General features: G+C 40.5%; 2 protein-coding genes across 4 annotated transcripts; one reads left to right on the forward strand and one right to left on the reverse strand.

Annotated features, from left to right (window-relative positions):
• Positions 1 to 199: 199 nt before the first annotated feature.
• ift140 (intraflagellar transport 140 homolog (Chlamydomonas)) lies at positions 200 to 27,267 on the forward strand. Of its 3 annotated transcripts, XM_044337326.1 has the most exons (31): positions 200 to 331; positions 2,605 to 2,768; positions 2,894 to 3,115; positions 3,354 to 3,475; positions 3,622 to 3,752; positions 4,241 to 4,416; positions 4,726 to 4,817; positions 4,898 to 5,004; positions 5,195 to 5,337; positions 5,425 to 5,628; positions 5,744 to 5,816; positions 5,922 to 6,013; positions 6,221 to 6,348; positions 6,472 to 6,589; positions 7,157 to 7,278; positions 7,376 to 7,511; positions 7,664 to 7,795; positions 8,446 to 8,681; positions 21,479 to 21,656; positions 22,030 to 22,220; positions 22,339 to 22,434; positions 22,566 to 22,698; positions 23,623 to 23,766; positions 23,989 to 24,117; positions 24,340 to 24,522; positions 24,656 to 24,859; positions 24,965 to 25,177; positions 25,480 to 25,646; positions 25,799 to 25,940; positions 26,138 to 26,327; positions 26,414 to 27,267. In XM_044337326.1, exons 2-30 carry the CDS (start codon positions 2,622 to 2,624, stop codon positions 26,315 to 26,317), a joined length of 4,341 nt encoding a protein of 1,446 aa, XP_044193261.1. In that variant the 5' UTR covers positions 200 to 331; positions 2,605 to 2,621; the 3' UTR covers positions 26,318 to 26,327; positions 26,414 to 27,267. The 3 variants fall into 3 exon arrangements, with proteins under 3 accessions (XP_044193261.1, XP_044193260.1, XP_044193262.1); XM_044337325.1 differs by having other exon boundaries at positions 26,138 to 27,267; XM_044337327.1 differs by having other exon boundaries at positions 2,609 to 2,768; positions 26,138 to 27,267.
• On the reverse strand, positions 11,753 to 21,444 carry tmem204 (transmembrane protein 204). Its single transcript, XM_044337329.1, has 3 exons — positions 19,198 to 21,444; positions 18,122 to 18,277; positions 11,753 to 13,492 (listed from the first exon to the last, which is right to left on the reverse strand). The coding sequence occupies exons 1-3, from the start codon at positions 19,475 to 19,477 to the stop codon at positions 13,248 to 13,250; spliced, it is 681 nt and encodes a 226-aa protein (XP_044193264.1). The 5' UTR covers positions 19,478 to 21,444; the 3' UTR covers positions 11,753 to 13,247.
• Positions 27,268 to 27,307: the final 40 nt, after the last annotated feature.

A 27,307-nucleotide genomic window follows, 5' to 3' on the forward strand; every position in this document is an offset into this window, starting at 1 on the left:
ATATGCTTGCAGAACTAACACTGTCAATCTCAATGTAATTAAATTCCCTTACAAACATCTGAAGAGAACCTGGGTGTACTGCACTGAAAAAATAACATTATTGTGGTTTGATGAGACTGCTTTCAACTCCTCACTACCTTCGGCAACTCGGATTGTGTTCGTTCTTTTCCGTAACTCCTCCTCCACTCCAGTCCTCGGGGTTGTCAGGGGCAACTGGCAGAGACGCTTTTACGCTCACACAGGAGGCTAAACATCAACACTGGAAGTTACGGTCGACGCTTTTGAGTTTTAACAACTAAATTGGCGTTAACCTTAGAAAAGCAACGGTGAGGTAGGTCTTAAGATACTTTATCAGAAGGGCTAACCTCGCGCTGCAGTTGCGAGGGCCAGCAAATGATTGCTAACTTTGGCTAGCTTATCTAGCCTAGCTAATGTTAGCAGCTAAAGCTATCTTACCTTAAACCATCTGTCATATAAGCTAACGCTACCAATGTCTGCATTGTTTATCTGTATCAGTTAGTGAACTAGCGTTTGCCCAAGTGATCTACATACAGTATGAAGTGAAATCATACATTTTGAATCAGTAGCGTAGCCAGAAACATTAATTTAGATGTGCCTCTGGGATAAAAGGTGTGCAAGAACCAAAGTGACCTGTAGATCGACTATAACAGTTTTTAAATCTTGTTTCAAGATCTCTTTAGTGTTACTATTTGCCTACTATTTATCGTATCAACAGCAGGCTAATGATTTTGTTTACTGTTGCTTAGCAACATGTGATAGTTTCAAGAAATTGTTTCTTCATTTAATGCTGCAGTGATTTCCCCAATAACATTATAGCACAACTGTTACATGAAAAAATGTCAAACTCGGTGTTGTGGCGGCTGAAATACCGAAAATCTGCAGCACTGAACATGCAACTACATCACATCAGATTTTCTAAAAGCAGGAGTAACCACACAACCATACGGTTTTTTTAAGGCTAAGCCTAAAAGCTGTTTGCATAATGCCACTACATGACAAAAACAAACTGACAGCGTGCCACTTACATAAATTAAGAAAGCATCATGTATCCAACAATATTGCAAAGTGTGAGATTAACAAAGTTTTATCTGAATTTATAAACTATCAACACATTCAATCCCTTTCTCAGCCAAGAACACAATAGGCTACACCAGCAGGTCACATTTAAAAAAATACTGCACAATTTATACAAATGGCACATGATTTGCTGACACTTACATGTGTCAGCACATCTTCAAGGTTTAAAACACTAAAAAAAAAAATCCAGTGAGCTGGGATGTGTCATTTCCATTTGCTTCCAGACATAAGCAGAATTGAATGAAAATCAGAGAGGAGTCACAGAAATGTAGCTGCTGGATTCTAGTGAAATAAACTCTAGCAATATTTGCACATTACAGTACACACAGGACCAAATGCTTATGGTAGATTCAACATTGCTTTAAATCCAAAGACCGGCATATTTATCACAAAAGTAATAGAAATGTCCCCAGATAGTGTGGATACTATATTTAACTGAGCTTAGGATGTAAATGAATCTGTTATTCTCATAGTAAGACATGATGGAACAACACCTCATTGCTTATTAGAAATCTGTTTCTGAAAGATCTGATGTGCTTACAGGCACACATACATAATTTGGCAGAGTGGGTTGTTAGGAGGGAAACAGTAGCTAACTCATCCAGAAAATCACTCCAACCTGCTTATACGCTGATGCATGCACTGATACATCAACAAGTATCAGTGCATGTATCAGATACATGACTTACACACCCTCATTTATATGCTTGATATGCAAAAAAAAATATCCCTCAAGGTGTACAATACTATAGTTAGTTACTAAAATTTATACAACACAGCTTGAAAACAAGTGGTGAATGAAAAGATTTTCAGGACCAACCTGCAGACCTTCTGCACGGCCCCAAACAATCACAAATCACAGACAATCAGCAGCAACAGGTGATTTAACAACTAGCAAACAACTTATTCAAAGCCTTGGCAGGCTCTACAGACAGCAGCAACAACACAGCTGCTTCAGCGTCCAGACAAACAACAAACAGTGAAAAATAAGAGCTACAAACCATTAACAACAACACAGCAAAGAGTTAAATAACGTTACACAGAGAGAGCCACGGTGGGACATTTAACCAGCAGGAAAGAAATTGAAGCAAGCAAAGAGACAAAGATACAGACAGACACGAAGAGAGGGTGTATTTACCTCATGTTTTTGAAGTCTATGCTCTTATTTTTAACAGAAATGAAGTAGCGTTAACTTACCTGCTCTCGCTCCTGCTCCTGTGCTGGTATTTTTTTTTAGAAAAGCAATTTCTGATGTCCATTTTGGCTACTGCAAAAAAAAAAATTGTGCCCTTAAATCATTGACATTGGATGCTATTTTAGGGCATGGTCTTGAGTTAACTAGTGATTAGTGAGCTTGTATAACATGAATTAGTCAGGTAGATACATAAGTAGCTGGCATAGGGACATGAAGCTGCACAATAAATACAAAGAATACAAATCAAAGAATGCACTGATCAGTAACAATGTACAATATTGGATATCTCATGTTTCTTCTTTCATATCTAGAAAGGCACACTGGGGACATGGCGGTGTATTTTGACCACCGTATTGAGGCCCCTGAAAGCAGTGATGTGCCTTCTCAGTTGACATGGCACCCAGCTCTGCCTGTACTGGCTGTGGCTTCAAGCAACTCCACCGCTGGAGGCAATGTAGACCTCTACTTACAGCAGGTAAACAGTGGGCTTTGCACTGATACAGAAGAACCCTTTGTTATATTCACAGTGTATGAATGATATCTATTAGAGCACACTCTAACACAGCTTGTATACTTAAAATCATCCCTGTCCATATGCAGGGAGAGTATGTGGAGAGCTGCCATATAGAACGTCCTTACCAGCCCACAGTGCTTCGCTGGCATCCCACAAAGCCAGTGTTGGCGCTGGGCTGGGAGAATGGAGAGGTACTGCTGCTGACACACCCCTCTGGAGATCAAACGGTCCTGCCTAATGCACATACAGCCAGCATCACACTGCTGGAGTGGAGTAGCTCGGGTAGCCGCTTGGTAACAGGGGATCAGGTGAGTGTGTTTCAATGACTGTGTACACATAGTGTGTTTATATGCTGGTGGGCCTGATTACCACTCATGATAAACAAGGGCTTTTTTGGGGGCGGTACTTAAGCCATGGCTGGATTACCATCATAGCAGAGTAATACAGGGATGAACTGGATTAATTCTGTACGTGGGTGCAAAGAGTTTAAACTTCCCATTTTTTCTTGTTGAGCCACATAAACACAGTATGATTATTTAATGACAGACTGGAGCTCTAGCAGTATGGAAGGTAGATGCCAGAGGGAGACTTCAAGGAAACCATCTAGTGAAGCATGAATACAATGAACACCTAACTAGCTGCATCTTCAGACCTGCCTCACCTGGGGAGTAAGTAAAAATGATGCTCTGTGTAGAGCCGATCATTCTTTTTAAGTCCTTAACAGTAAGATTGTATTGAAAACACAGTGACATGACTATGCTCTCTTGGTTTGAATGCTGTGTTGCTGATAGTGGGAACCTATCTCTTGTTACAGTGATGTGGCGATGCTAGCCCGGGCGTCAGTGAGTGGAGATGAGAGTGCTCTGGATATGTTCAGCTGGAAGGGAGCACCTCTCAAGATGGGCCCACAGGAGGGACTTGCATTCTACGTCAGCACTGCACATGGTTAGAGTTTATCTTAGTTTATTTTTATCACCATGACTATTTTTTCTTAAGGCACATTGTGTAGCTCATTACTTTTACAGTCTCTATTGGTGACCAACAATCTCCAGTAATGACAGAGCTGTGAGACAGCTCATAATGGCTTGTGATGATATAAAAACTGTTTTGTGGCTTGAGAGAATGTCTTAGTAAAAATCATATAATTCTTATGATGATTAATCCATGTTAATAAATATTAAGCTCACCACTCACATCAAAGTTTTTCATTGAAGAGAAAATCTTTTAACCGCACTTTGGCAGTTTTTCCATAATTTGTACTAGTTTGAAAAATCCAAAACATATTAAAAGGGATTTTTTCCCCTCCCTTTATCCAAAAGTAGTATTTCTGAAACGCATAGCAATTTCTACTGGCAAATCAATCAGAGTTCTGTAAAATATGATCATTTTGTGCTATGAGGGAATTTTTTTTAATCTTTAACTCTTGCGTATAGGTAAGGTCCACAGCGTGGATGAGCATGGTAAGACTAGCACACTCCTCAGTGTGGAGGGCGCCATCAAGAAACTGTTTTACCTTGAGAAGAGAGAGGCTCTCGCTGTGATCACAGAGACCATGATGCTGTCACAGTACACTCTGGGACGTGAGGGAGTAGCACAGGAATTCATGAAGGTATACTAAACCATGGTATACTGTAGATATACTGAAGATAAAGTTTTATTTATGAATACTAACATCATCAATATTGGAGGCTAATAAAAGATTGATTGGGCAGATTTATTTGATACTGGTGATTATGCAGAAATTAATCAATAAAATCAGCATTGATGCAAGACTCCATGTCAATACTTTTCTTTCTAATTCATGCTATACATTCATGTATGATTTGCTCATTTTGTCCATTTTGTTCAGTGACAGGTCTAGAGGTCAGTCTGAACTAATACTAACTAATTTGGTTTATGGATATTTTTTTCATGACAGGTTAAGCTGAGCAGCAAAAGTGGACAGAACACTGACATTGTGTGGACAGAGAACAGCCTCCTCATCACAGCAACAGGGGAACAGCTCATCAGGTCAGTATACACCTACTGAACGCACACACATACACACTCACTGGAAACTTGAATAATGTTATGTCCTGATTGTTTTGTAGGCTGTGGGATCTTGAGCGAGATGACAACTATGTTTTGTCTCTTGACGAGACTCTTGGGTTTGAGAGAGGAGAGATGATCAACTGTGTTTCTTACTGTGCAGGGAAAGGTAAGTGTGAAGTGTTTGTCCCACTGTGCAAAATGTAAAAATATTGCAAATCTCCATGGCTTGACTTCACATTTCTGTACATCTGGTATTTTTTTAGATGTTTTATTTCACCACATTCCCAAACTCAAGTAGATTTATTTCAAACCTTAAAAAACCTCATTGTTTTTGTATAACATTGCGGCCTCTCCAGAAATCCTGGCAGCTGGCACCAACCATGGACGCATAGCAATGTGGAAGATGGTGGTGCAGCCAGACAGCAGCAGAGGTGACACCAAAGCACAGTGGAAACTACAAACACCCACTGAAACGGAGGGAAATGTCACTCAACTACAGGTACTGACCGGATCAGCATTTACTCAACACACACCACTGCTCTATTAATCATGAATGAATGTCAGTCACATGCTATTTCATTTTTAGTGGGGCTCCACCCTGAATCTGCTGGCAGCCAACAATTCCAACACGGTGCTGATACTGTGTGAGCATGTGATGTCAGCCCACTTTAGCCAGCAGGTGGCAGCAGTGCAGCTTACCCCGACCCAGCTCAGCATCACTCACTTCACCACCGGAGTGCACCTTGCCCTGCAGTCGGACAGCCACATCAAAGGAGTATGCGTTACCAAGGTAACTGTAAAGTTGGAAAGGACAAAGTGTAGAATTGGTGGGGTTTTTTTGCTTTAAAACATAGTGATGGCCTCTAAAGGGTATGTGATCTGTATTTGTGTTGCCATACCAACAGGATTCAGTGACAGTCTGGAGTGGCAAGCAGATCACCGTGTATGAGCTTTCAGGGACGGTTCTACGCAATACAGGTACAACTCACTCAACAGTCCAAACAGCATTTTACAGATGTGGCACTTCAGAAACTTAACTTTTCCTTTTCTTCTCCACCTCCGTTTATTTTGCTATTTTCCCAGGATCGTTTGCTTGTGACTCCCATGTAGTAGCTGTACATGGCGAGAACCTCTACACTGTGGAACCTAACAGGGTCCAGATTCGCACACCACAGGTCTGTTGTCCCACCTCGGAACCTGTGACCCTGTATTCAGAGATTTGACAAATGTTTGAGCGAGCATTTTCAAAAGACATCTCATAAGGCAAACTGCCGTTTTTTTGGTGCTGAGTTGGAATCGATTGTGATTTAGTATGACCATGCATAAAAGTGGTATTTGTCACCATGAATTTGGTTTATTGCTGAATCATCTCATCTCTTTAGGGCACAGTGAAGCAACTATTGACTTTCTCCAAGGCAGAGGGCAACCCAGTGCTACTCAGTGTGTGTCAGTCTTACCTGGTTGTGGGCACAGACACAGCGCACGTCAGAGTCTTTGACCTCACCCGAAGGTATAGTGTTAATGTGTGTGCAGCTAAATTTCATGCATCTTAAATTTCTTTTTATTGGCACTTTCTGTGTTTAAAGTACTTTATTGTCCAACATGTGTATGTCTTTACTGTATGTATATATAGAGATGCCAAAGCTCACTGCAGTGCTAAGAACCTGGCTGACCAGATTGCCAATCTGGGAGCCCTGAGGTCAGTCAAGTGTAATGCCAATGGCAGCCAAATCAGCATCCTAATATCTCAGGTGAATGGGCAACACTCTCCTTGCTGAAAGGCTGATCAGTATGGTCTTTTTTTTACAGCTGATGCTATTTTTTGTTATTGTAGCCACCAGTATCTTATGATTCAGTTTAACTTTATTTCAGACACATAGGTCCATATCAGTATAAAAATAATAAAATGCAATATGAGGACAACAACACAGAGATACAATCATTGCAGTTCACTTATGCATATATTCAGCATATAAAAATCTTAAATAGTCACAAACTTGTGTTTTTCTTAAATATATGTTCTTTTCAGTGTGGGAGTAGCACTATATAACCAAATAGTAATTTCAGTCTTCATCAAAACATATATGCAGTGATGAAATTAGTTCATAAATTGATTAGTTGATTGACATCTTTCGTCAAACGTCTTTCTTACTTTTTGAGTCATTTAATTGTTTGTTATTTATTTATGTTATTTATCATGTACAAATATAGATTTTATAGTTACAGCTTGTCAAATATATTTTGTTGCTTTCTCCTGTTTGATACTGTAAATTGAATACATTTTAATTACAAGCAATAATATTTCTCTTCCCTCTCAGCTGAATGGACGACCTGATCAGAAAGTGTACTTTTATGACGTTGAGATGGACACTGTGACACACTTTGACTTCTTCATTGGTAGACCGTCCAGTGGTATCTCACAGCCTGAAGACAGTGAAAGGTAACCAAAGCTGCTTTGTCTGTGTTTGTTTTCTGTCCATTTAGGCACCTCTTCACTTACGTTGTCATATACCATACATGTTTGTTCTGTGTTTCAGGCAGCAGTTTCAGGGGACAGAGCTCAGTGGACGCTGCCCCGTATCTCATTTCTGGGATGAGAGTGAACCTCGTCTTTTTGTTTGTGAGACAGTGCCAGTCGGTTCTGAGTCTTCATCAACTAGTTACTTGGATACGGTAAAGACTGCTGTTTAACACTAAGATACAGCTCTATGAGAAAGCATGATGCTATCTGTCTTGGTGGATTTGACTTCTACCATGACTGCCTGTGCAAAACATTATCCACTCATGCTCATAGCTTGTCATTTTGTTTCCTTCCTTCTGCCCAGGTGGATGTGTCAGTGGTGACACTTTTCTGTACCCAGGAACATGGGCTCCTCCTGCAGGACTGCTACCCCAAACCTTCAGGCCTGCAGTCCCTCCTCGCTCTGGATGTGCCCTACTATTATTTCAGCTGCAAGGTGAGGACAGACACTCACATGTTCTGCCTCTCTGTTGTCTCTTCAGTCAGGAGTTTCTCATACAACATGTGGGGTTTCTCTATGGAAAGCTATAAGTTGGCTGTTACAAATCTTGAGTTTACTTTAACATATTTGTTGTGTTTTTGTTTGCACCAATCACTATTCTCATGTGTTTGGTCTAACGAACCCCAGCTATTATTTCGGAGGGGTGGTGTCTTTCGACCGGAAGTAAGTGTCTGCCCCCTACAGATCACTCAGAACGCTTCAATATTCTTGATTCCCAACTGCCATCAACTGTGATCGTGTATGCCTTGTGCTGCATTTAAGCAGAAATAAAAAATACTGGTTCTCCACAACCAGCAGCACAAATGCATCCCTGTGTGGTGAAGTGAAATATGTAGACCTCACTATGCTTTGTTCAGTGCCCATGCACCTTGTCTTGACAAATAGATTTGTTCTGTAATGCTTTGTTGTTGTTTGGTTTGCTCTGACTCCTACCCATTTCCCAAAGCCCATGTTTTCCCCAGGATATTGTATTTTACATCTAATACAATGTTACTTCACAACATGCTTCATTTATTCCTGGCTGTGAATCCCATGGTTACCGATCTTAACACCATGTCTCCCTACCTTGCTTCACCCCCTCTCAGCCAGGTGAGGGAGACCCAGGGTTAGCAGAGGCCGCACTAGCACCTACAAACCACACCCAGATGCCAAAAGGTTCGATTGCCCAGTTCCCCCATATGGTATCCAGACGAGCTCTCAGAGACTTTGTGGGCCTGGAGAACTGTGAGAAGGCCACTCGCGACGCCATGCTAAACTTCAGCTTCTACTTGACCATCGGCGACATGGACGAAGCCTTTAAGTCTATCAAGCTCATCAAGAGGTAAGGTGTCCATCATATCCATGCGTCTGCTCAGTGGCGTTTGTAAAGAGAGGGGACGTGCAGGTTGGCAGGTAGGCACTGTCACCACATTCCCTACCAGTCATTTTACAAGGGAATGTAGTTCAAAGGCTAAGCAAAGGCCATTGGGATTGCATTGTTACTGCAGCCTTGACTCTTCTCAGACTTCAAGTGGCATTGTTGCCACTTGCTTTTCCTCACCCCTCATTTCATTCAGCACCTTTTATTGTAGATGGTAGATAGTATAGAAGAGACATTGAACACAGCCTATTTTGTTATTTTCACAAGTTTTGTCTCATCTCTAATAAGAACACTTTAAAACAGGCACTTCATAGGTCAGTGGAAAGAATTACCACACTAATGTATCTATCTATCTTTAGAAAGGCCAGTAAAATTGAAATATATGCATATTTTAATTGTATATAGTCTACACACACAAGTTTTTGTGATGCTATCAAATCTGATCCACCAACAAAAAAGTTCAATTTGTATATGCAAGAACATGAAATAGATTTTTAAACACAGGACATGATTAAGGGCTTTTACTGTCTGCCCTGAGGGAAGGAACTCTTCAATGTGTATATATGTGACTGTTTCTGTTAGTGTGCGGGTGTGTTCAGAGGGGATGTACTTTTCTAAACACACTGACTCACACACACACACACACACACACACACACACACACACACACACACACACACACACAGATCCCCCTGCCAGTTTGCTCCAAAAGGAGTGCCCTTTTTCCATTCTTGCAAACTTTGAATCAGGTCACTAAAAGGATGTGGGTGTCCGTTCCTGTGTGTCTCTGGGAAACGTATATGTGATTTCAGTGAAGATCTCATATTCTCGTAAGGAGAATAGCTACGTGATAAGGAGCACACGGTTGGTCTGAATTCCGCCATACCTTTACTTTTGCACGTACAAACATTGCATAAATGGGAAAACAGCATTAAAACAAACAAATGGGGAGAAAAAATATGCCACCGGCCGGATATTCCAAGGAGTTTAATAGGTATGATGACAGCTTTACTAAGTTCCTCATTGATGGCTATTTTTACTGTTGCTTCTTTTTTTCAAAGGATCAGTATTGTGTTCGATTCCCGCATATCTCCACCCACAGGAATATGCATTTCCTGCAGCAGTAACCTGTATCTTCTGGGACTGGTCTCTATGATGCAGATCTTTGAATTGACCAAGGTTCTCAGAGACTGGCTGGCGATCCAGAAGTCAAGCTTAGTTCATCTAATACATGTACTTGAGATCATATAATAAAATATCTGTCAAATCTGTCATATCTTCAACCAGACACAGAACAACAAAATCCACTGTCTCAGTATGATAATGACACATTGCAGTGTTGGAAATTCTATATCAGATGAGGCATTAGAGCCCTATTTGTGTGTATCAGCGGGACTTTAATTAGCTGAGAATCAAGTCAAGAAAATTATGAAAGTTATAAATCACGTACTGCACTTTCACAGCGCTTTATATAAAACAGATATCCTCAATATGAACGTCTCTCCCTCCCTGCCTCTTGAAGAAGCATGTCAGATACAGGTTGGAATGCCTTTATTCAGTCTAGACTGCGCTACTTCCTCTCATTCATGTTGTCCTTGACTTTAGGTGAAATGCTGCAGGGTTATCTACACGAATGAATGCAAGCCTTCTCTTACTGTCTTTTTGCCATTGCAGTGCTATTTAAAAGCAACTCCCCCCTTTCCATCAGGAACAAAAAGACCCGAGGAAGTGTTCAGAGGTGAAACTGAGACTGATATATGATGTTGTAGTCATCATAGCTGGCTGTCAGTTTATGCCATTTGTCACTGGAAAGTATGTAGTTCACATGAAACCATTACAGTACTTCCTCATTGCAAATATTAAATTTTAATCATACAGAGTGTAGATTTTTATATTTATCTCAGCTAATGAACAGCTGAGAACAGCTAATGTAGGACATACTTAGGTATGTTTGTGTCATCTTTCACCCTTGTCCAAACAGTTTTGGCAGTTAACTTTATAATGATGGGAGTGATTATTCTACTAGTGCACTCTAGATAAGAGTGCTTTGTAGTGTTATAGCTACCATGCATTGCTAAGATGGAGCTGTTAAAATGTATCACATTTTCTTGTTTCATTGGGTACAACAGCTAAAGCAAACATGACCTAAAGGAATATATGTGTAGCAGTTTTTCGTACTCTCTCTCGTTCCCTATTCCTGTGCAATTTGAGGCTGATAGATACATCACACATGTACTGCCGCCTTCCACAGCCCCTTCTTACTGTATAACTGTTACTCATGTTGTAACTGTAAACTAGTAGGTCAAATGACAATCCGTTTGGTTTCTTAACAAATCTTGAGCATGGACGTCCATTCTTGACCTTAGGAACACATATTTTTGATAAAATATTCCAACCTCAAGCTTCACTTATTTGCTTTTTTTGGAGCATTTGACCACAGCCTTGTTCAGCAAATGGAACTTGCTCAGATCTAAGAACTTCAATCATATGATATCAGGTAGTCGTATATGGGGTAGAGATCATAATCCCTGGCAGGGACCATGTGTTAAGAGACTGAAAGAGCTCTGGAAGCAGACAGCATCATCTGTCTGTGAGCAACAGACCAAAACTGGTCACAACATCAAAGGGGAAAGCACCAAAGTCATGAGGCAGGAGTGAAAGATGGAGGAGGCCATTGACACACCGATGCTGAAGACCATCCCTGAGCATCTCCCCCCATATTCTACCTGTAATCAGGTAACAAAAGTTCTGTACTTGGGTCATGTTCTATTCACTGATATATGTTCAAAAGCTCTGGAAAAAGGTAGTAAGTGAACCTTAAGTTTATAATATGTTATCACAGATACAATTGCTAAAAGTTATGTTTTACCCCATGCCTTCTAGTTGCTTCTTGTTCAAATCTAAATCTAAAAACCTTACATTTTAAAATTATTTAATGAAGTTTTGTATTGTTCACCTGTCAGATGCAGTGTTGTGGATACTAAAACAACAGCAGCAACAACAACAACAACAACAACAAACACTACTGTGACTGAATATTTCTCAATAAATTTATTGAATTTATATGATACTTTAATATTTTCATGTGCCCCTATGTCCGGCAACGTGGAAGACCCACAGATGGAGTCTGGAGTTCTTTGCAGAAGTGGGATATGATCCAAATAATACTACTACTATTGATAGCACTATTCTTTATAAAACTATATAATATTAATTTAAGTATACAGTATGTACCACAAGCGAGCAGAGTTTCATACAGAAAGCATCATGAAAACTTAACTTAAGTATTGAAATGTGTGTGTCATTTCAAAATGCAGTGCATCACCAAAACAGTTGTTACCCTTAATTTAACATATACTGCTTTTTTAAAAAATTCAAATAAATTGACACACATTAATTGACGGGTCACATGTTTTGTGGGGTTTTTTGCCCAAATTTTCTAGAGGAAATATATTCATGTGGTAATGACTCAGCAACGATTTTCCCTCAAAATATCACCTATTTTTTCAATTAAATGTTGTTACAAATTTGGGTAAACTCAATCAAGAACAAGATCGACTGACTATTATGTTTTACTTTATTAGTTTACCTACTAACTCGTAGATATATCATTAATATTAAGATGTATTAACAGTTTAATAAGCTTTAAAAGGATGAAAACAAATATGAGGTATTCTGGTATTATATTTTCAACATCTTTCATAATTTCCAATTCATAATTATGCAGGAGGAAATTTAAGTGCACATATTACAATATAGGTCAAGTTCCAGCTTGATCTTTTCCAAAGCAGGATGTTTCATATAAGACAGTTATAGTCCAAATTCCATATTTAGCTACCAATAAGCTCATCTAAGCATGAATAAATGAAACATCATAATTTGAGTATGTTTGGTAGCTGCACCTGCTTGATACTTAAATTTTAGTTAAAAGACCAGTGTGTCGGATTTAGTGGCATCTAGTGGTTAAGTTTCAGATTGCAACCAACTGAATACCCTCCCCTTCTCCTTCCAAGAACCTAAGGTGGCTGCGAAACTCACAAAAAATGCAAAAGGCCTTCTCTAGAGCCAGTGTTTGGTTTGTCCTTTCTGGGCTACTGTAGAAACATGGCAGGCTCCATGGAAGAGGACCCGCTCCCTATGTAGATATAACGGGCTCATTCTAAGGTAACGAAAACACAATGATTCTTATTTTCAGGTGATTATACACTAATTAAAACATACTTATGAATATTATATTCTATTTCTGCCAAGTCCATTCTGCTAGATGCCACTAAATTCTACACACTGCGCCTTTAAAACTGTAACTTCTGAAGACTAAGCAGCGATATAATTCTGTCATTTTTGACATGGGAGGAGTTGTGAAATATAGAACTAAACAATTGCAGGTACATGTTAGTCCAGCTATTGTAGAGCCACAGGAATGTCCTCTTCTCATGAGATTCACATTTGAGGAACCTATAGCTGGATTAATACAAGAGTTAGAGCACAGTCTTGTCAGTGTGGTCTTCACTCCTATTTCCTCACGGCTCAACATGGTGACTCCACATAGTCATTGTCTAGGCGTGGGTGGAAAGGTGATGCCAGTGAGCGACTGATGATTATAACCCTGGGTGCGAGGCAGTCATCGCGGCGGTGTAAAATGTTCCAGATGAGCATGGCTGCAGCCATCGTGGCCAGCAGGCAAGCAGCTATGTTTAAGTAGCAGGAGTAGGACAGGTGTGTGTAGGGCCCGATCCTGTAGAAGGTCACAAGTCCAATCACCAGCACAAAACCTGCACAGAAGCAAAGAAAGAAAAGGACTCAGTCAGTGAAAAAGCATTGTCAGCCTCATGTTTCACATTTAGACAAATAAGCAGTGCCATGTTTCATATTAAGACAATTACTGGGAGCTGCCGCGTACAAATACAGTGTGCTGCTGTTGACTACTGAAGAAATATTCGTGAGGAATCATTTCAGTCCTGCTGAAACCAAGATTTATGTATGTAAAAAGAATGCAGAAGTCAAGTTCTCAATCAGTTTCATACAGTCAAGAGCTGCAATGATAAGTCAATTAATCCATTAGTTGATCGACAGAAAATTAATCACCAACTATTTAGATGATTGATGAATTGATTAAGTCATTTTTTAAGAGAAAAAAAGTAAAAAGTCTCTAGTTCCAGCTTCTCAAATGGTTTCTTCTGTTATAGTAAACTGAAAATCTTTGGGTTGTGGGCAAAATAAGACATTTTTCTTCCTTTTCTGACATTTTCTGACGCTAAACAACAAATGGAGAAAATAATCGACTGATTAATTAATAATGTAAATAACCGTTGGTTGCAGCCTTAATTTCATACAAGTCCAGAAAATCTTAAAGTGCTCTTGATGATGGAAAAACTGTCCATGTATAGTTTAGCATTTCTTGGATATTTTGGATACCACAGTTTAAAAGTACAGTTATTTAAAAGGACGTGTGGTAGGTGGACATAATGTGTCTTTGAGGATTTTCGAATGGGCTTCATTTGTATGCCATTTTGGTCAAAAGCTTCTGCCAAATGAATAAATGTGAAATCCCACATGCTCCCATTTAGACGTCCATCCCATGTATTTCACAGTTCAGCGGGAGCTCTGTGTGGGGCCTTTGAATTTGGAAAACCTGTTTCCTCCTAGGAAGAACTTCTGAGATCTTGAGATCAAAGTTCTCAATAGCGTACAAATATCAGAACATGAATATCTGCTCGGGAAAAGCCTTTGAGATGTTTTATCTCCCTGATTTCTTTGATTCACGGTCATTGAACTCTGAACAACGAGGAACTCCTGTTTGCATTCAAAGGTAGAAAGCCACGCGTTCTTTAATTTCATGCTGTTTCTCTGATCTTTGTTTTATTGACATTATCTGCAGTAGAGAGTTGTTGAGTGTCCCCATGGCCCACACCTTTCCTCATTCTTTACTTCAAGAAGTATGTATTGAAAGCCCACACAGATTGATTCTTAGTCAGTCCCTCGTTCAAGTGTGGTCTGGAGCCATTCAATAGTTCAACAATAATAAATGTGTAAAAACTTGCCCCATCCACAATGGTATAAATACAGAGACCAAAAATAATCACTGGAAATAGGGATGTTGGTGCTTTAGGATATGAATCAGTCCGTTTCCTGAAGCAGTCAGTGGCACCAAGGGGGGGGGGAGTACATTTATATTTCTTTCCCTACCTCCACAGTAAGGTGGCTGTCATTGTTTTAAGTGAGGATGTGGATAATTGTGTCTGTGTATCATTGCGTGTCTACCACCATGTGTACGCAGAAGAATGCGACTGTTTGCTCAATCGGCTCATGTTTAATCTGCCTGGCTCCTTATCCAAGAAAATGAATAATCTCCTGTCCAGGTTCCAGCCAGGGTGGGCTGTGTGAACCTCTTTTTTGGCACAGACTTATCTCTCAAGCTTCCTTCCCCTTCTTCCTCTTTCCATCCTTCCTTCCTTCCCACCCCTCCACACCCTAAGCTTCGAGGTTAATATATTTGCTGGACTTTTGACATGATCTGTCACAAAGAAAATCTAAACAAGTATTATCTTGAGGCCATGTCTTGGAAATTCATTTGGCTGGTCTGTTTTCCTTCCGGTCAGTGGTGTCTTGGTTCATTCTTGAAGGGTACACGATTGATTAGAGTGACCAGCCTACCTCAATTTCAGAATGTTATCACTCCCTTATTACCAGGAATCTGTCAAGTCACTTACATCTGGGAAAAGTTTATCTCCTTGCCGTGCCTGAATTCAGTCCCACAGCTGCAATTCCTTAAATTTTCTTGGAGTGATTGACAGCCTGCATTTTTCTGGTTGTGCTATTGTGAGTAGAGAGACACCATAGGCATAGCCCCAATGTGGACATAGTAGCAGCAGCAACACCCAACAAATATCTTAAGAATTTCACATCTAAAGAAATGATAGTCTTGGAGGGAAATAACCTCAGTCTTGACTTTTGACATGTTAGAGCCGTGTCCATTCAGAAAAACACATTCCAGAGTTGTCTCCAGGAGTGAAATAGACAATATTGTGCTTTCAGCGTGGACCTGCCAACACCACTGAGATATCACTGAATGGAGCTGGATATTGTTATTCCACAGTCTGCTTGCAATAGCTGAGCATTTTGGCACGTACGAAAATGAAAACATTCCCGAGAAAGAGGGTGAGAGGGTAAAAATATCTCCATTCATACAGAGCTGAAGCCCATTCACTGACTCGGTGGGGGAAGTTTAATAAGGGAGCAATGGGGAATGGTTTACTGAATAGTAGAGGCCTTTTCAAACTATCTGTAGTCAGATTTTACTTTAAAGATTTTGTTAATTCTGTATCTATTCTTATGGAAAGTTCATTCTTGATCTTGGAAATAATAGTTTGACAACATAAGCCCCAACTCATAGTCCAGCTTTTTCTGGAGCTTTCACAAGGTCTATATAAGCAGATGGAGTTTGCTCAGTTGTCTTGGCAATGGATCTCTTTACATGCATGCTCATCAGTTGTTATGATTTCATTCACACCGTGTCCATGTTGCCTCTGAAGTTAAGCATCAAAATTCATTCTTGACCAACTATTTGAAGCTACTATAACTACTATAAACTACTCTTTCTATGACAACTGAAACCATTCTTAATTAAAACTCCCAACAGATGAGACAGTTTAAGGTGTAGTCAAACAAGTATAGAATCATAATGGAGATTTAATTTCCCTTATGTGACTCAGGTTGCCCCTGTAAGGCCTAATATAAATTTGGTGTTCTGTTTTTGGTTGGGAACATCTCATCTGCCAAGATACGTGTCATCTTATTGCTCAGCAGCTTTGTTGACCATATATGGTAAGAGAGTAAAATTGGAAGATGCCATTTTTCCTGAGAGCGTTACTATTTTTAGATGTCAGGGAAATAGGTGTGCACTCTTTCTTTTCTTTTTAAACTTTGTCACTATTGTTAGTAACATCAAGATTTGTCACTGACCACATTATCAAAAGAGCTATAAATGTCCACAGCTCATGTTGGAGATAATTTATGGGATCTGAAATGTGTTCATTTTGCCATTGTCTTTATTAATCATTCCTTGGTGAGACAACTTAATGGTCACCGAAGTTTGGCTGATGGTGTTGTTTTATAAGGGAAAATGTTGTTATGTTGGGTGGGTCAACAGATAAAAGACTTCATCCTCGCTGCAATTCGTGCCGAACACGCTAACGATAAAAAGGAGATTCTTTATTCGCCGCTGCTCTTGGACATTTTGTAAACACAGACATAAAAGCTAGGCCAGCTTATCTAGACAGAGGCTATTCCCACCCTGCTGCTGCTGCTGCTGTGTGTGTGTGTGTGTGTGTACCACAGGACATTTCTTTACCAAAACACACTATAAACACACAATATCAACACACACACTGGCAGACACAAACATGCATGCACATAATCCCTCCTGCCAGCGCACACACACACACACAAACACACAGTCCCTGTCGAAACTGTCTTTCCCGTCCGTTCCCCCCTCCCTTCTTTTTCCTTCTTCAGCTCGGGGGTTTGCATAACAGGTAGTCACAGACATTTCCTCGTCCTGAGCAGGGATATCCTGGCGCCCGACAGTCGCTCCCTGGCTCGCTGCAGCTCTGGCCCATGGATTCTGGACTAGGACTAAATTTAGAACCCAGAGCAGACCCCCATGATGGCTGGTACTGTATCGCTGTGGCAGATACAGTACCAAGCGGCTGAGCGACCACTGCACACAACAGACTTCCTCAGCAGGGGCACTGGGACAAGGCCATGCCAGCCAACTAATGTGGCACAGTGGGATGGATGGATGGGTGCTGGTTATGTTACCATGATTGCTCTAAGTCATGTCCCATGCTGTTGAATCCTAAAGAAGGACCTCTGTCTATTCTCTGGTTTCCTATTGTAGTTTTCCTTATCTTCTTCCATGTCAGTTTGGCCAGTCTGTTACTTTATCAGAAGCACAGTGGTTTAAGCTTATCATTTTAAAATTAACAAAAATTAAGTATACAAAGGCACTACAACTCATATACTGTCACATTTTGTATTTATCTACATTTTGCCATGGATTTGGATGTATCTTTAAAATAATAGTATCATCTAGTTGGGCTGAAGATTTTTGCCATAAAAAATTGTAGTAGATAGTAGATAGTCTTTGTCTTTTGCTTGTATCGGAAAGTTTTCACACTGTCTTCCAGCTGTATTATTCCCCAAAGTTTAGGAGTCAGGCAGTCTATCTACGTCTGTGATTTTATCCCCTTTTCCTTTACCAGAGAGTATGTGAACTTTGCTCTGCTGTCTCTGGATTTCTTTCTTTCTGTGTCAGACTCATATAATGTGCATAGTTTGTTGGATTTGCATCAGAAAAAGTGCCTCTTAAACAAACAAGTTGTAGGAAAACTGTTACTCACTGGCTAGCTGAAAGAGTGCAGCAATGGCTTCCTCCCACCACTGTGATTCCTGCGTGATGAAGGGCAGCTCCATCAGGCCCAGAAGGAAGATCAGCTGACCTGCAGTCAGGGCCACCGTCGCCATAAGGTTACAGGCCCGCATCATGTCAAACTGCACTTGAGGGACCAGGAGAAGAGTTGTGTTATATTTCCTGCACTATGATCTAAATGCATTAATTTGATACGCATGACAAGTTAAAAGGTTAAATCTAAAGCAGAGGATCAGTGAAGGATAATAATAGCTTAGCATAGCTTAGCAACAGCAATCTTGTATGTTTGAATGTTGTAATGCAACAGGAAATTTTGGGGGTGAATAAAGCATTCTGGACATTTGTAGCAATGTGACATAAAACACTGACATGGTTACCATATTATCATGAATGGTGTGACGTGTCTTTGTCTGGCATTGCTGCCCATTGTGCCTAGATAAGTTGGCCAGTTGACATTCAGCATTTCCCAAACTTGTTCTTGAATGGAAATTTGTCAATGGACTTTTAATCAGTAAAGCGTGATAACACTCACTCTGTTTAAAAGCTTATCCAGACAAAGTTCATACTCAAACCATGTCAGTAACAACATGATGCACTCTGGCTTGTAAAATCAATACGTACTGTAAATTCTTGGCTGGCTGCCATTGACTAATGTTTACACTAACACATTAGACTTCCATTAACCCACAGTAAAAATAAAGCACTTGTGTTATTGTTAGTCCATTGATTTGAATGTTTTGGTTTTGAGTTCTGATTTACAGTCAATCATTTTTGCCCTGAATCAGAGGCCCCTGAAAATAAGATTGTTTTTCTTTACTGAACTGCAGTATGTTTCATGTGGGAAATGCAAAAAAAAAAATGATGACAGCATGACACAGAAATACCCCTAGAGTGCTGTTGAGCACTACTATATCATTCCAATAGTTCCATCTTTCCAAGATAAGACACTTGAAATCTGATTGATTAATATTCAGTGTTCTAGAAAGCATGCATAAATAATAAATAATCGGTATGTTGCACAAAATCAAAATGTGCATAAATACTTACATTTGACAGTGCTGCGGGATTCTTGGTAGCCTGCATACTCAGAGCCCCATCCCAGGCTTTCACACTGCCTCTGTGTCCCCTGCCCCCTTCGCCCAGGTTGGAGGTCATCACGGCCCCGTTCCCCTCCTGCAGGGCACATCTTCCATAGTCCCACACTCCTCTTGCGTCCGTCCTCCAGGGCCTGCAGGACCCAGCTGGGGGTGAAGGCTGCAACATTGTTTAGGACCAGGGACAGCAGGGCTACCGCCACCGCCGCCGCCACTAGCCTCTGCACGGCCATGCGACGCCCGACGCCCGCCACCTCTCCCCCTCCCTCGTGTCCCTCCTCCAAGCCCTGCTCTTCCTCTGTGTCCTGCCCGCTCCCTTCCCTCTCCTCTGGGGCAGTAGCACCAGCAGTGCGCTGGGCCCCGTGGCTCCTCTCCACCTCCTCCGCCACCACCACCACCTCCTCCTACTCCTCCAGCTGATAGCTTGTGCTGTCCCTGCTCACGCAGAGGTGGAATTGGCAAGAGTGTTGTCTTGAGGTTTAGCTAAAGAACATCTCCATTCATCCTCATTCAGGAGTTGGTTGTCGTTGGAGCAGATCATCAACCCTCCTCCTCTGACAGCACTGTGGGTACGCGGGGATTAATCCAACAGGCACCTAGGTCCATTCCACTGGCTCCAACTGGCTGCAGCTTGACTCTTGGAACTCGCTCCTTTCTTCGTTTTCTCCCTACTTCTTCCCCTTCTGTTTTATCGTCTCCTTTCCCTTTCTTCAGTGCTCCGCTTGTTGCACGGGTCTGACTTCTGTTTGTGCAGCTGGCTTCTCTTTAGAGACAGGAGAATGTTTTTTCTTCTTTCTTTTTCTCTTCTCTTCAGCCACTCCAGAGTGCCTTCGGAGGATGCAAAAAAAGCATAGATTTTCTGGACAGTGTTGCTAGGAGCTGACTTGTTGGTGGCTTTGCTGAGGCTTACCAAGACTGTCTTTCAAGTAGAAGAGCCCCCACTGCCTGACTTGGAACAAGAAGTCCTCAAGCCCACCTCCCTCTGCTTCTTTCTGTCTTTCCCCCTCTCTTTTTCACTCGCAGTTTTTCTGCAAATCCTTTAGGTCAGAGTTGAAATGTGGGGGAGTCACTGTTCGTCATAGTCCGAGACATCAGTTCGCAGCTGTGGCAAGTTTTAAACAGACAGCTCCCTCCTTCATGATCACTTTAAATGTGTATGTGTATGCCAGCGTGTTTGTGTGAGAGAATGTCCAAAAGAGCCCCTCTTAGACGTCACAGTTGTGTATTCTTTTGTCTGGAGCCCAGGGGGCGTTCGCTAAAGTCCTCTCTCTCGTGTGCAACAAACATATTGGCCACCACAGTCAGCCAGCCAGCAACAGGATGTGTTTCCTGAGAGGAAAAGAGGGCTGGGAAGAGGGGCCAAATGTAGACCTGTTCCTTCTCTTGTCTTTCCTTTTCTGGCTCTCTAGATCTTGCCGCTCTGTGTGTAGCGGGCTCTCTTTTTTTCAGCATTAAAGTATCTCACTTATTGGTTTTCTCTGACCATATAGAGCAAGATTTTGGCAGTTACTATATAAACAGTTACTATATAAACTTGCGATTATTTGGCTCTCATGCTTTTGCTATATTTCACTTCACTTGGATTCCATTGCCCCTTTTATACCAGGGCCCCTAAAGATTTGGGGTATTTCCTGTTGCCTAACTTTAATAAACAGCTCACATCTGTATCAGCTAAAGCAAGGCGGAGGGAGGGGACGCAAATAGAGACCAGATGGCTGAGGAATCTTAAATTTGGAAATGAAGCAACAGAAAAGGGGGCTGAGGGGTGGATTTACGTCAGCAAGACAAAAAGATAAAAGGAAAGACAAGAGAGGGAGAGAGAGAATTAGGTCTCTCCCTTTGAGTCCTGCACACATACTTGTGTGGTTATGCTTATAATAGTGTTAATGTGCAGGATGTTTTTGGTGGAATTTTTTTGTAATCATGATCACTGTTGAAATAATAATAGAGTACTAGAGGTCTGGCCAGTGAGACCCAACTGTATTTACATATTCGGGTCAGTTTTGTCACCATTTTCACATGCATACCAACGGTATTTGTCAAAAATATAAACCTGCACTTAACCGTAAATAACTTGAAAATTAAATAACAACAGCATTGTATTTTGTTCAAACAGGAAATTTCTTATCGGATGTGTGTACATGTTGCAACTATTTTCACTGCTGAATAATAAAATGCCAATTCAGTGACTAAACATTCAGCTTACAAATGAGCCATGTCTCTTTTCTCTGTAGCAAAGCGGTATGGGAAAACATGGCACGTATGTGTGTGAAAACACGGCGGCTGGATGTGGCACGAGTATGCCTTGGGAATATGGGAAATGCCAGGGCAGCAAAAGCACTGAAGGAGGCGGAGGCTGAGCCTGAACCAGAGGCCCAGGTGGCGATGTTGGCCATTCAGCTCGGCATGCTGGTGAGATATTCAAGTATTAGCGGAGTGTCTTGTGTCCATTTTTACTTGTGACATATGCTATTTTCTCTCTATTTAGCCAATCTTTCTGTGATTGTTTTTATAAAGAGAAAAATAACATACAGGCAGAGAAAAGACAACAGGTAACAAAAGCAGAAGATGTGCCCTTACTAGAATTCATAGAATCTATTCAGAGATTGTTAATTTTTTCTGTTCACAAATAACCCAAAAACAGTCGTCCAACATAATTCCACACCCCATGGCTACAAATAACAAGTCCTTGTTTTAGGTCTGAGCAGTTCACCACACAAAGATCACGGGACTTTCCGGACCAAAAACATTTATCTTTCCATCATCTTTTCCTGTCTTCCAACAGGAAGATGCAGAGAAGTTGTACAAGTGCTGTCAACGCTATGACCTGCTGAACAATTTCTACCAGGCATCTGGCCAATGGCAGCAAGCTTTGGAGACAGCTGAGAACCATGACCGCATCCATCTGCGCACCACCTACTACAATTATGCCAAATACCTGGAGTCCATGGGCGACAAAACCCGGGCCCTCTCATTGTGAGACAGATGCAATGTGCTTTTATATTAATAATACAGTAGTTTGGAGTTTTACTATTTGTGATTTTTCTGTTTTTTCCTGGAAACAAATTGTGACTGTCAGCACTTTTTGTTTCAGTTATGAGAATTCAGACACTCACCGGGTAGAAGTACCCAGAATGCTCCAGGATGACACAATATCTTTAGAGAACTATGTCAACAAAATGAAAGACAAGTAAGTTGTGATTATAGTCTACACAAACGTACAAAAGACATCACAAAATACTTGCATGCTGTTTACGTATAGTAAGTCCCATGGGAGGTCATGATGTATGCTCTGTAAGTCCAATCATCTTGTCAATCCAGGAACATCTATAAGTGGTGGGCCCAGTACCTGGAAAGCCAGTCAGACATGGATTCAGCGCTGCGTTTCTATGAATGTGCTCAGGATTACCTCTCCCTCGTTCGAGTTCACTGCTACATGGGCAACATTCAGAAGGTGGAGTGTCATAAAACATTTATGATGTTTTAGTGAAAATAATTAGGTAATGCTTTACGTTACAGGTCCTTTAAATTTATAGTTATTTCCTGGAAAACTGAGTAATTCACAAGTATTTAACTGTAATGTTTAGGACATTTTACAGAATGGGTGGTGCAATTTGGTACAAATTATAAGTTGGTTGAGTTGGTCAGTGCTCACTCATTATATTTTTTTAATAAACTACACTTTTAACAATTCTTTAACAGAAAATACTTCGTTTTCAGTGTGTAGTTTTGTGTGCTAATGCTAATATATTGTTATTAATGAGCACATTTCCCATATATTACCAAATTACATATCCCCTTCAAAGAGAAGTCTGAAGAATTAATAGCTACACAGCAGCTAATCTTAGGAAATTATTGAAACAAATCCTATTTTTAAGAATCTAATTTAGTAGGAAATTTTGCAAATAAACAACTAAATATGAACCCAAGTGTAATGAGGCGCACTTACCAACTAAACCAACTTTTTCCATTTTTTAATCATTTGTACCAAGTGCTGTAAAATGTCCTGAGAATAAGCCGTTACGTACCTGCAAATTACCCAAGACTGAAACATGTATAAAGTAAAGGATCTGTAAAATAAAGTGTTACCAATAATTTCATTTTGAGGACACAGTTTTACTAAGTTTTTTATATTGTGTAGTGCACATGAGAAATTAGTTTTCTTTCAAATATAGATGTAAATTGTTTCAAAATGACAGCCTTCCATATTGATTTTATTCTGTATTGCTGTAATATGATATATTAAGATATAGTAAGTTATGAACCATCTTCTTTTGTTTTGAGTTTAATTAGTGGGGCGACTAAAAGATCTTTGTCAGATGAGTATGACCACAAAATATTGTCCACAGATGTGATAATAGATTTATTTATTTACCAGGCATCAGAGATAGCCAATGATACAGGAGACAGGGCAGCATCATACCACCTGGCGAGACATTATGAGGGTCATGATGACATCAAACAGGCTGTTCACTTCTACACTCGAGCCCAGGCCTACAACAATGCCATACGACTTTGTAAGGTAAAGTACTCTGCAATGTGCCAGCAGCATGATTAGTTAGAAACCTCTGTGAATTCCCAACATACAAGTATTCATTGGCAGAAATGCTGTCCTATTATGTTTTGATTTATTAATACAGAATTGTCTAAATTTCATCAAAATACTTTTTCATTCTCTGTTATTGATGTGCTTTAGACCTCTTTTCCAGTAGTTTGTTGACTTGTATGTGTTGTGCCTGACCAGGAAAATGGTCTGGATGACCAGCTGATGAACCTGGCTCTGCTCAGTAACCCAGAGGACATGATGGAGGCTGCCTGTTACTACGAGGAGAAAGGCACCCATATGGACCGAGCTGTCTCACTCTATCACAAGGTCTGTCATAACTCACTCAGACCACATTCATTATGAGCATGAGTTCTAAATCATTCCACAAGAGGGCAATATTGCAACAGATATTCATACTGATGGAAGTCAAGAGGAACGGGAATTTTTTTAATGAACACACATTCACTTTCTCCCATCATGTGAGTTCTGTTGGTTTTTATTTGCACCAAATATGAACCAGAATGTTTTTTGCTCCTTTCTCTGTTGTAGGCTGGTTATGTCTCCAAAGCTCTGGAGTTGGCCTTTGCCACCCAACAGTTCTCTGCACTTCAGTTGATTGCTGAGGATCTGAACGAGAACTCTGACCCTGCCCTCCTGGCACGCTGCTCTGACTTCTTTATCAAACATTCCCAGTTTGAAAAGGCTGTGGAGTTACTGGTAGCAGCCAAGAAGGTACCTGTGTGTGACATTTTCTGTGTGTGTGTGTGTGTGTAGACATGCTGCACCTACACATTGACTAATGAGCTCATATGTGCTTGCTTATGTGTATTTATGGATATTGTTTTGCGTATGTACGTGTGCCCAGTACCATCAAGCCCTGGAACTGTGTGTGACCCAGAACTTGAACATCACAGAGGAGCTTGCAGAGAGAATGACTGTAACTGATTCAAAAGACTTGTCTGAAGCGGCCCGCAAGGATCTGCTGGAGAGGATAGCTGACTGCTGCATGCGTCAGGGCAATTACCACCTGGCCACCAAGAAATACACGCAGGCAGGAAACAAGCTCAAGGTAATGATGCAAAACATCTAGCATGTATCTGGGCGATAAGAAGGGTGAAAACTACTTTGAGTAACATGTATAATACATACATTAATACATCTTTTTTTCAAACAGGCTATGAGGGCTCTCCTCAAATCGGGCGACACGGAGAAAATAGTATTTTTTGCCAACGTTTGCCGTCAGAAGGAGCTCTTCATCATGGCTGCCAACTACCTTCAGTCTCTAGACTGGCGGAAAAATCCAGAGATCTTGAAGACAATCATTGGTTTCTACACTAAAGGGAGGGCACCGAACCTGCTTGCTGGCTTCTATGAAGCTTGTGCTCAGGTAGTGCATCTCACCATAGAAATATCAGTCAGATTCACAAAGGTCATCATTGGTACTTGTGTGGTTATGATTTGACAATACACATTTTGTGTATTGTCAAATACAGTTTTTTTCAGACAGTGATCTTGAAATTGCTCAGCATAGAAATTCTATGTGGTGATACAAAATTTGTAATAGTTGCAACTTCAGAGTAAAATGTACTGTATGTTTACTGTGGTATTATTTTTGTTTGTAAAAATATTCAAGAAAGATATTAAGTTTGAATACTAAATAAAAAGTTTTCTCTTGTCACCATTATAAAGGTGGAAATCGATGATTACCAGAACTATGAGAAGGCTCTGGATGCTTTGACTGAGGCTTTCAAGTGCCTCTCAAAATCAAAGGACTCTTCATCTGGACAACAGGAAGTACGACTGGCTGACCTGCAACATAAGATCACCCTAATCAAGAAGTTCGTCCACGCACGCAGGTAAGAGTATGATTCTTATTTTTTCTTTTTCTTATCATAACTAGTCCCTCTTTTCTCTGTCATACCCTCAATATACACTATTTGTTTGTTCTGTGGAGGGTCTGTCTGGCTGTGATCTTCATCTGAACCTTGCTTTTGTCTTTTGTCTGCAGGTTGTATGCGGAGGATGCCGGTGAGGCGGTGCAGTTATGTGAAGCCTTGCTAGAGGAGCCAGAGTTGGACCCTGCTGTCAGGATTGGGGATGCGTTTGGTTTCTTGATCGAGCACCACTGTCAGCAAGGCAACTACCAAGTGGTGACTGTCATTTTTTTTTCTCATATTATTATTAATAGATGAAATGACAAAAAAACATCCGCATCAAGTCAAAGAAAGTGTTAACTGTGGAAGCATCATAATTTTAAATCAATTTCTCCAGATTTACATCTCTAAAGCCTCAAAAGTCCTTGATCAAACACTCAGCTTTCTGTTTTCTTTTCATCTGTCTTCTCCAGGCCTACAGGAAGCTTGAGGAGCTCCAGAAGCTGTTGCCATCGCAGAACGTTAGGTACTATATAAGCCAGGCCAGCCTAGAGGCCCTGCAAAAAGAGATGGGCATAACCATGGATCGTGGTGACCGCAGGAACAGCGTGAAGGAGGAGGATGAAGTGGAGGAAGACTTAAATGTGTCCTAAAATCTCACTTGTAATTTCAATCTTGTTAAACAATATTTTTCTATATATATTTAGCTTCCTTATTCATGCACATGAAGACCCTTCATTTTCACACAGATGAATATGCAAGAGTCTGCACTTTCTCTCACCGGGAATGACTGTGCTGTTGGTTCTGAAGAAAACAGCAACATGAGGATGTGTCAGAAACACCAATTAAAGTCACATTGGTAAAATCAGCACAGTAATTGGTTGTAATATGTAAGTAAAGGGCACTTAATAATAATCACACAATGGAGAAGCAATGTGGAGCAAAGACAGAGGAAAAATGAAGGCAGTCTTTTAATCTAATGCAGGGGTAGTGCATTCAGATATACACTAGGTCTACATTAGATACAATTCTACTGAATCGTCACCCTATTTTCCAAAATATTGAATACTTAACCTGTGTCATTCACAAAAGAATTATTTCATGCCACTCTCCTTTTCTACCTTAAATCCTGGTTTCATTATTTTTATAGCTGCTTTTTTATGCAGACTGGTACAGACTAATGAACACAGGTTTGTATTTCTCGAAAACAAAGTCAGGAAAAAGGTCAAAGGTCAGGAAAAAAGAGGGCAATGACAGCAAAAGAATCACTGATAAATGATGAACACAGGTTGTCGCCTTCTTTGAACTGAAGTTTCTATTTTCAGTGTGGCTCCGAATGTGCTGTTTGTTATATATTTATCCACAGATCTGATTATGTCGATTACATGCATTTGGTACAATGTATTTTTTACTCAACTTGTGTATTAATTGTAAATATCCTCTCAGAGTCAAAGCATATATCTCTGTTAAGTATTTTGCAGCTATTTTTGATAAACTGGGAGGCCATTTCTACTTAGCATCTGAGATTGTGAATTGTATTTTACATTACATTGCTCTGTTGCTATATATTGTAAAATTCTATAAAACATTTTTAAAAATTTAATTGCACTGTTTGGCCTATATTAGAAATGGTTTTCATAGGC

Source organism: Thunnus albacares, chromosome 20, assembly GCF_914725855.1.
Source record: "Thunnus albacares chromosome 20, fThuAlb1.1, whole genome shotgun sequence".
Taxonomy (NCBI): Eukaryota; Metazoa; Chordata; class Actinopteri; order Scombriformes; family Scombridae; genus Thunnus; species Thunnus albacares.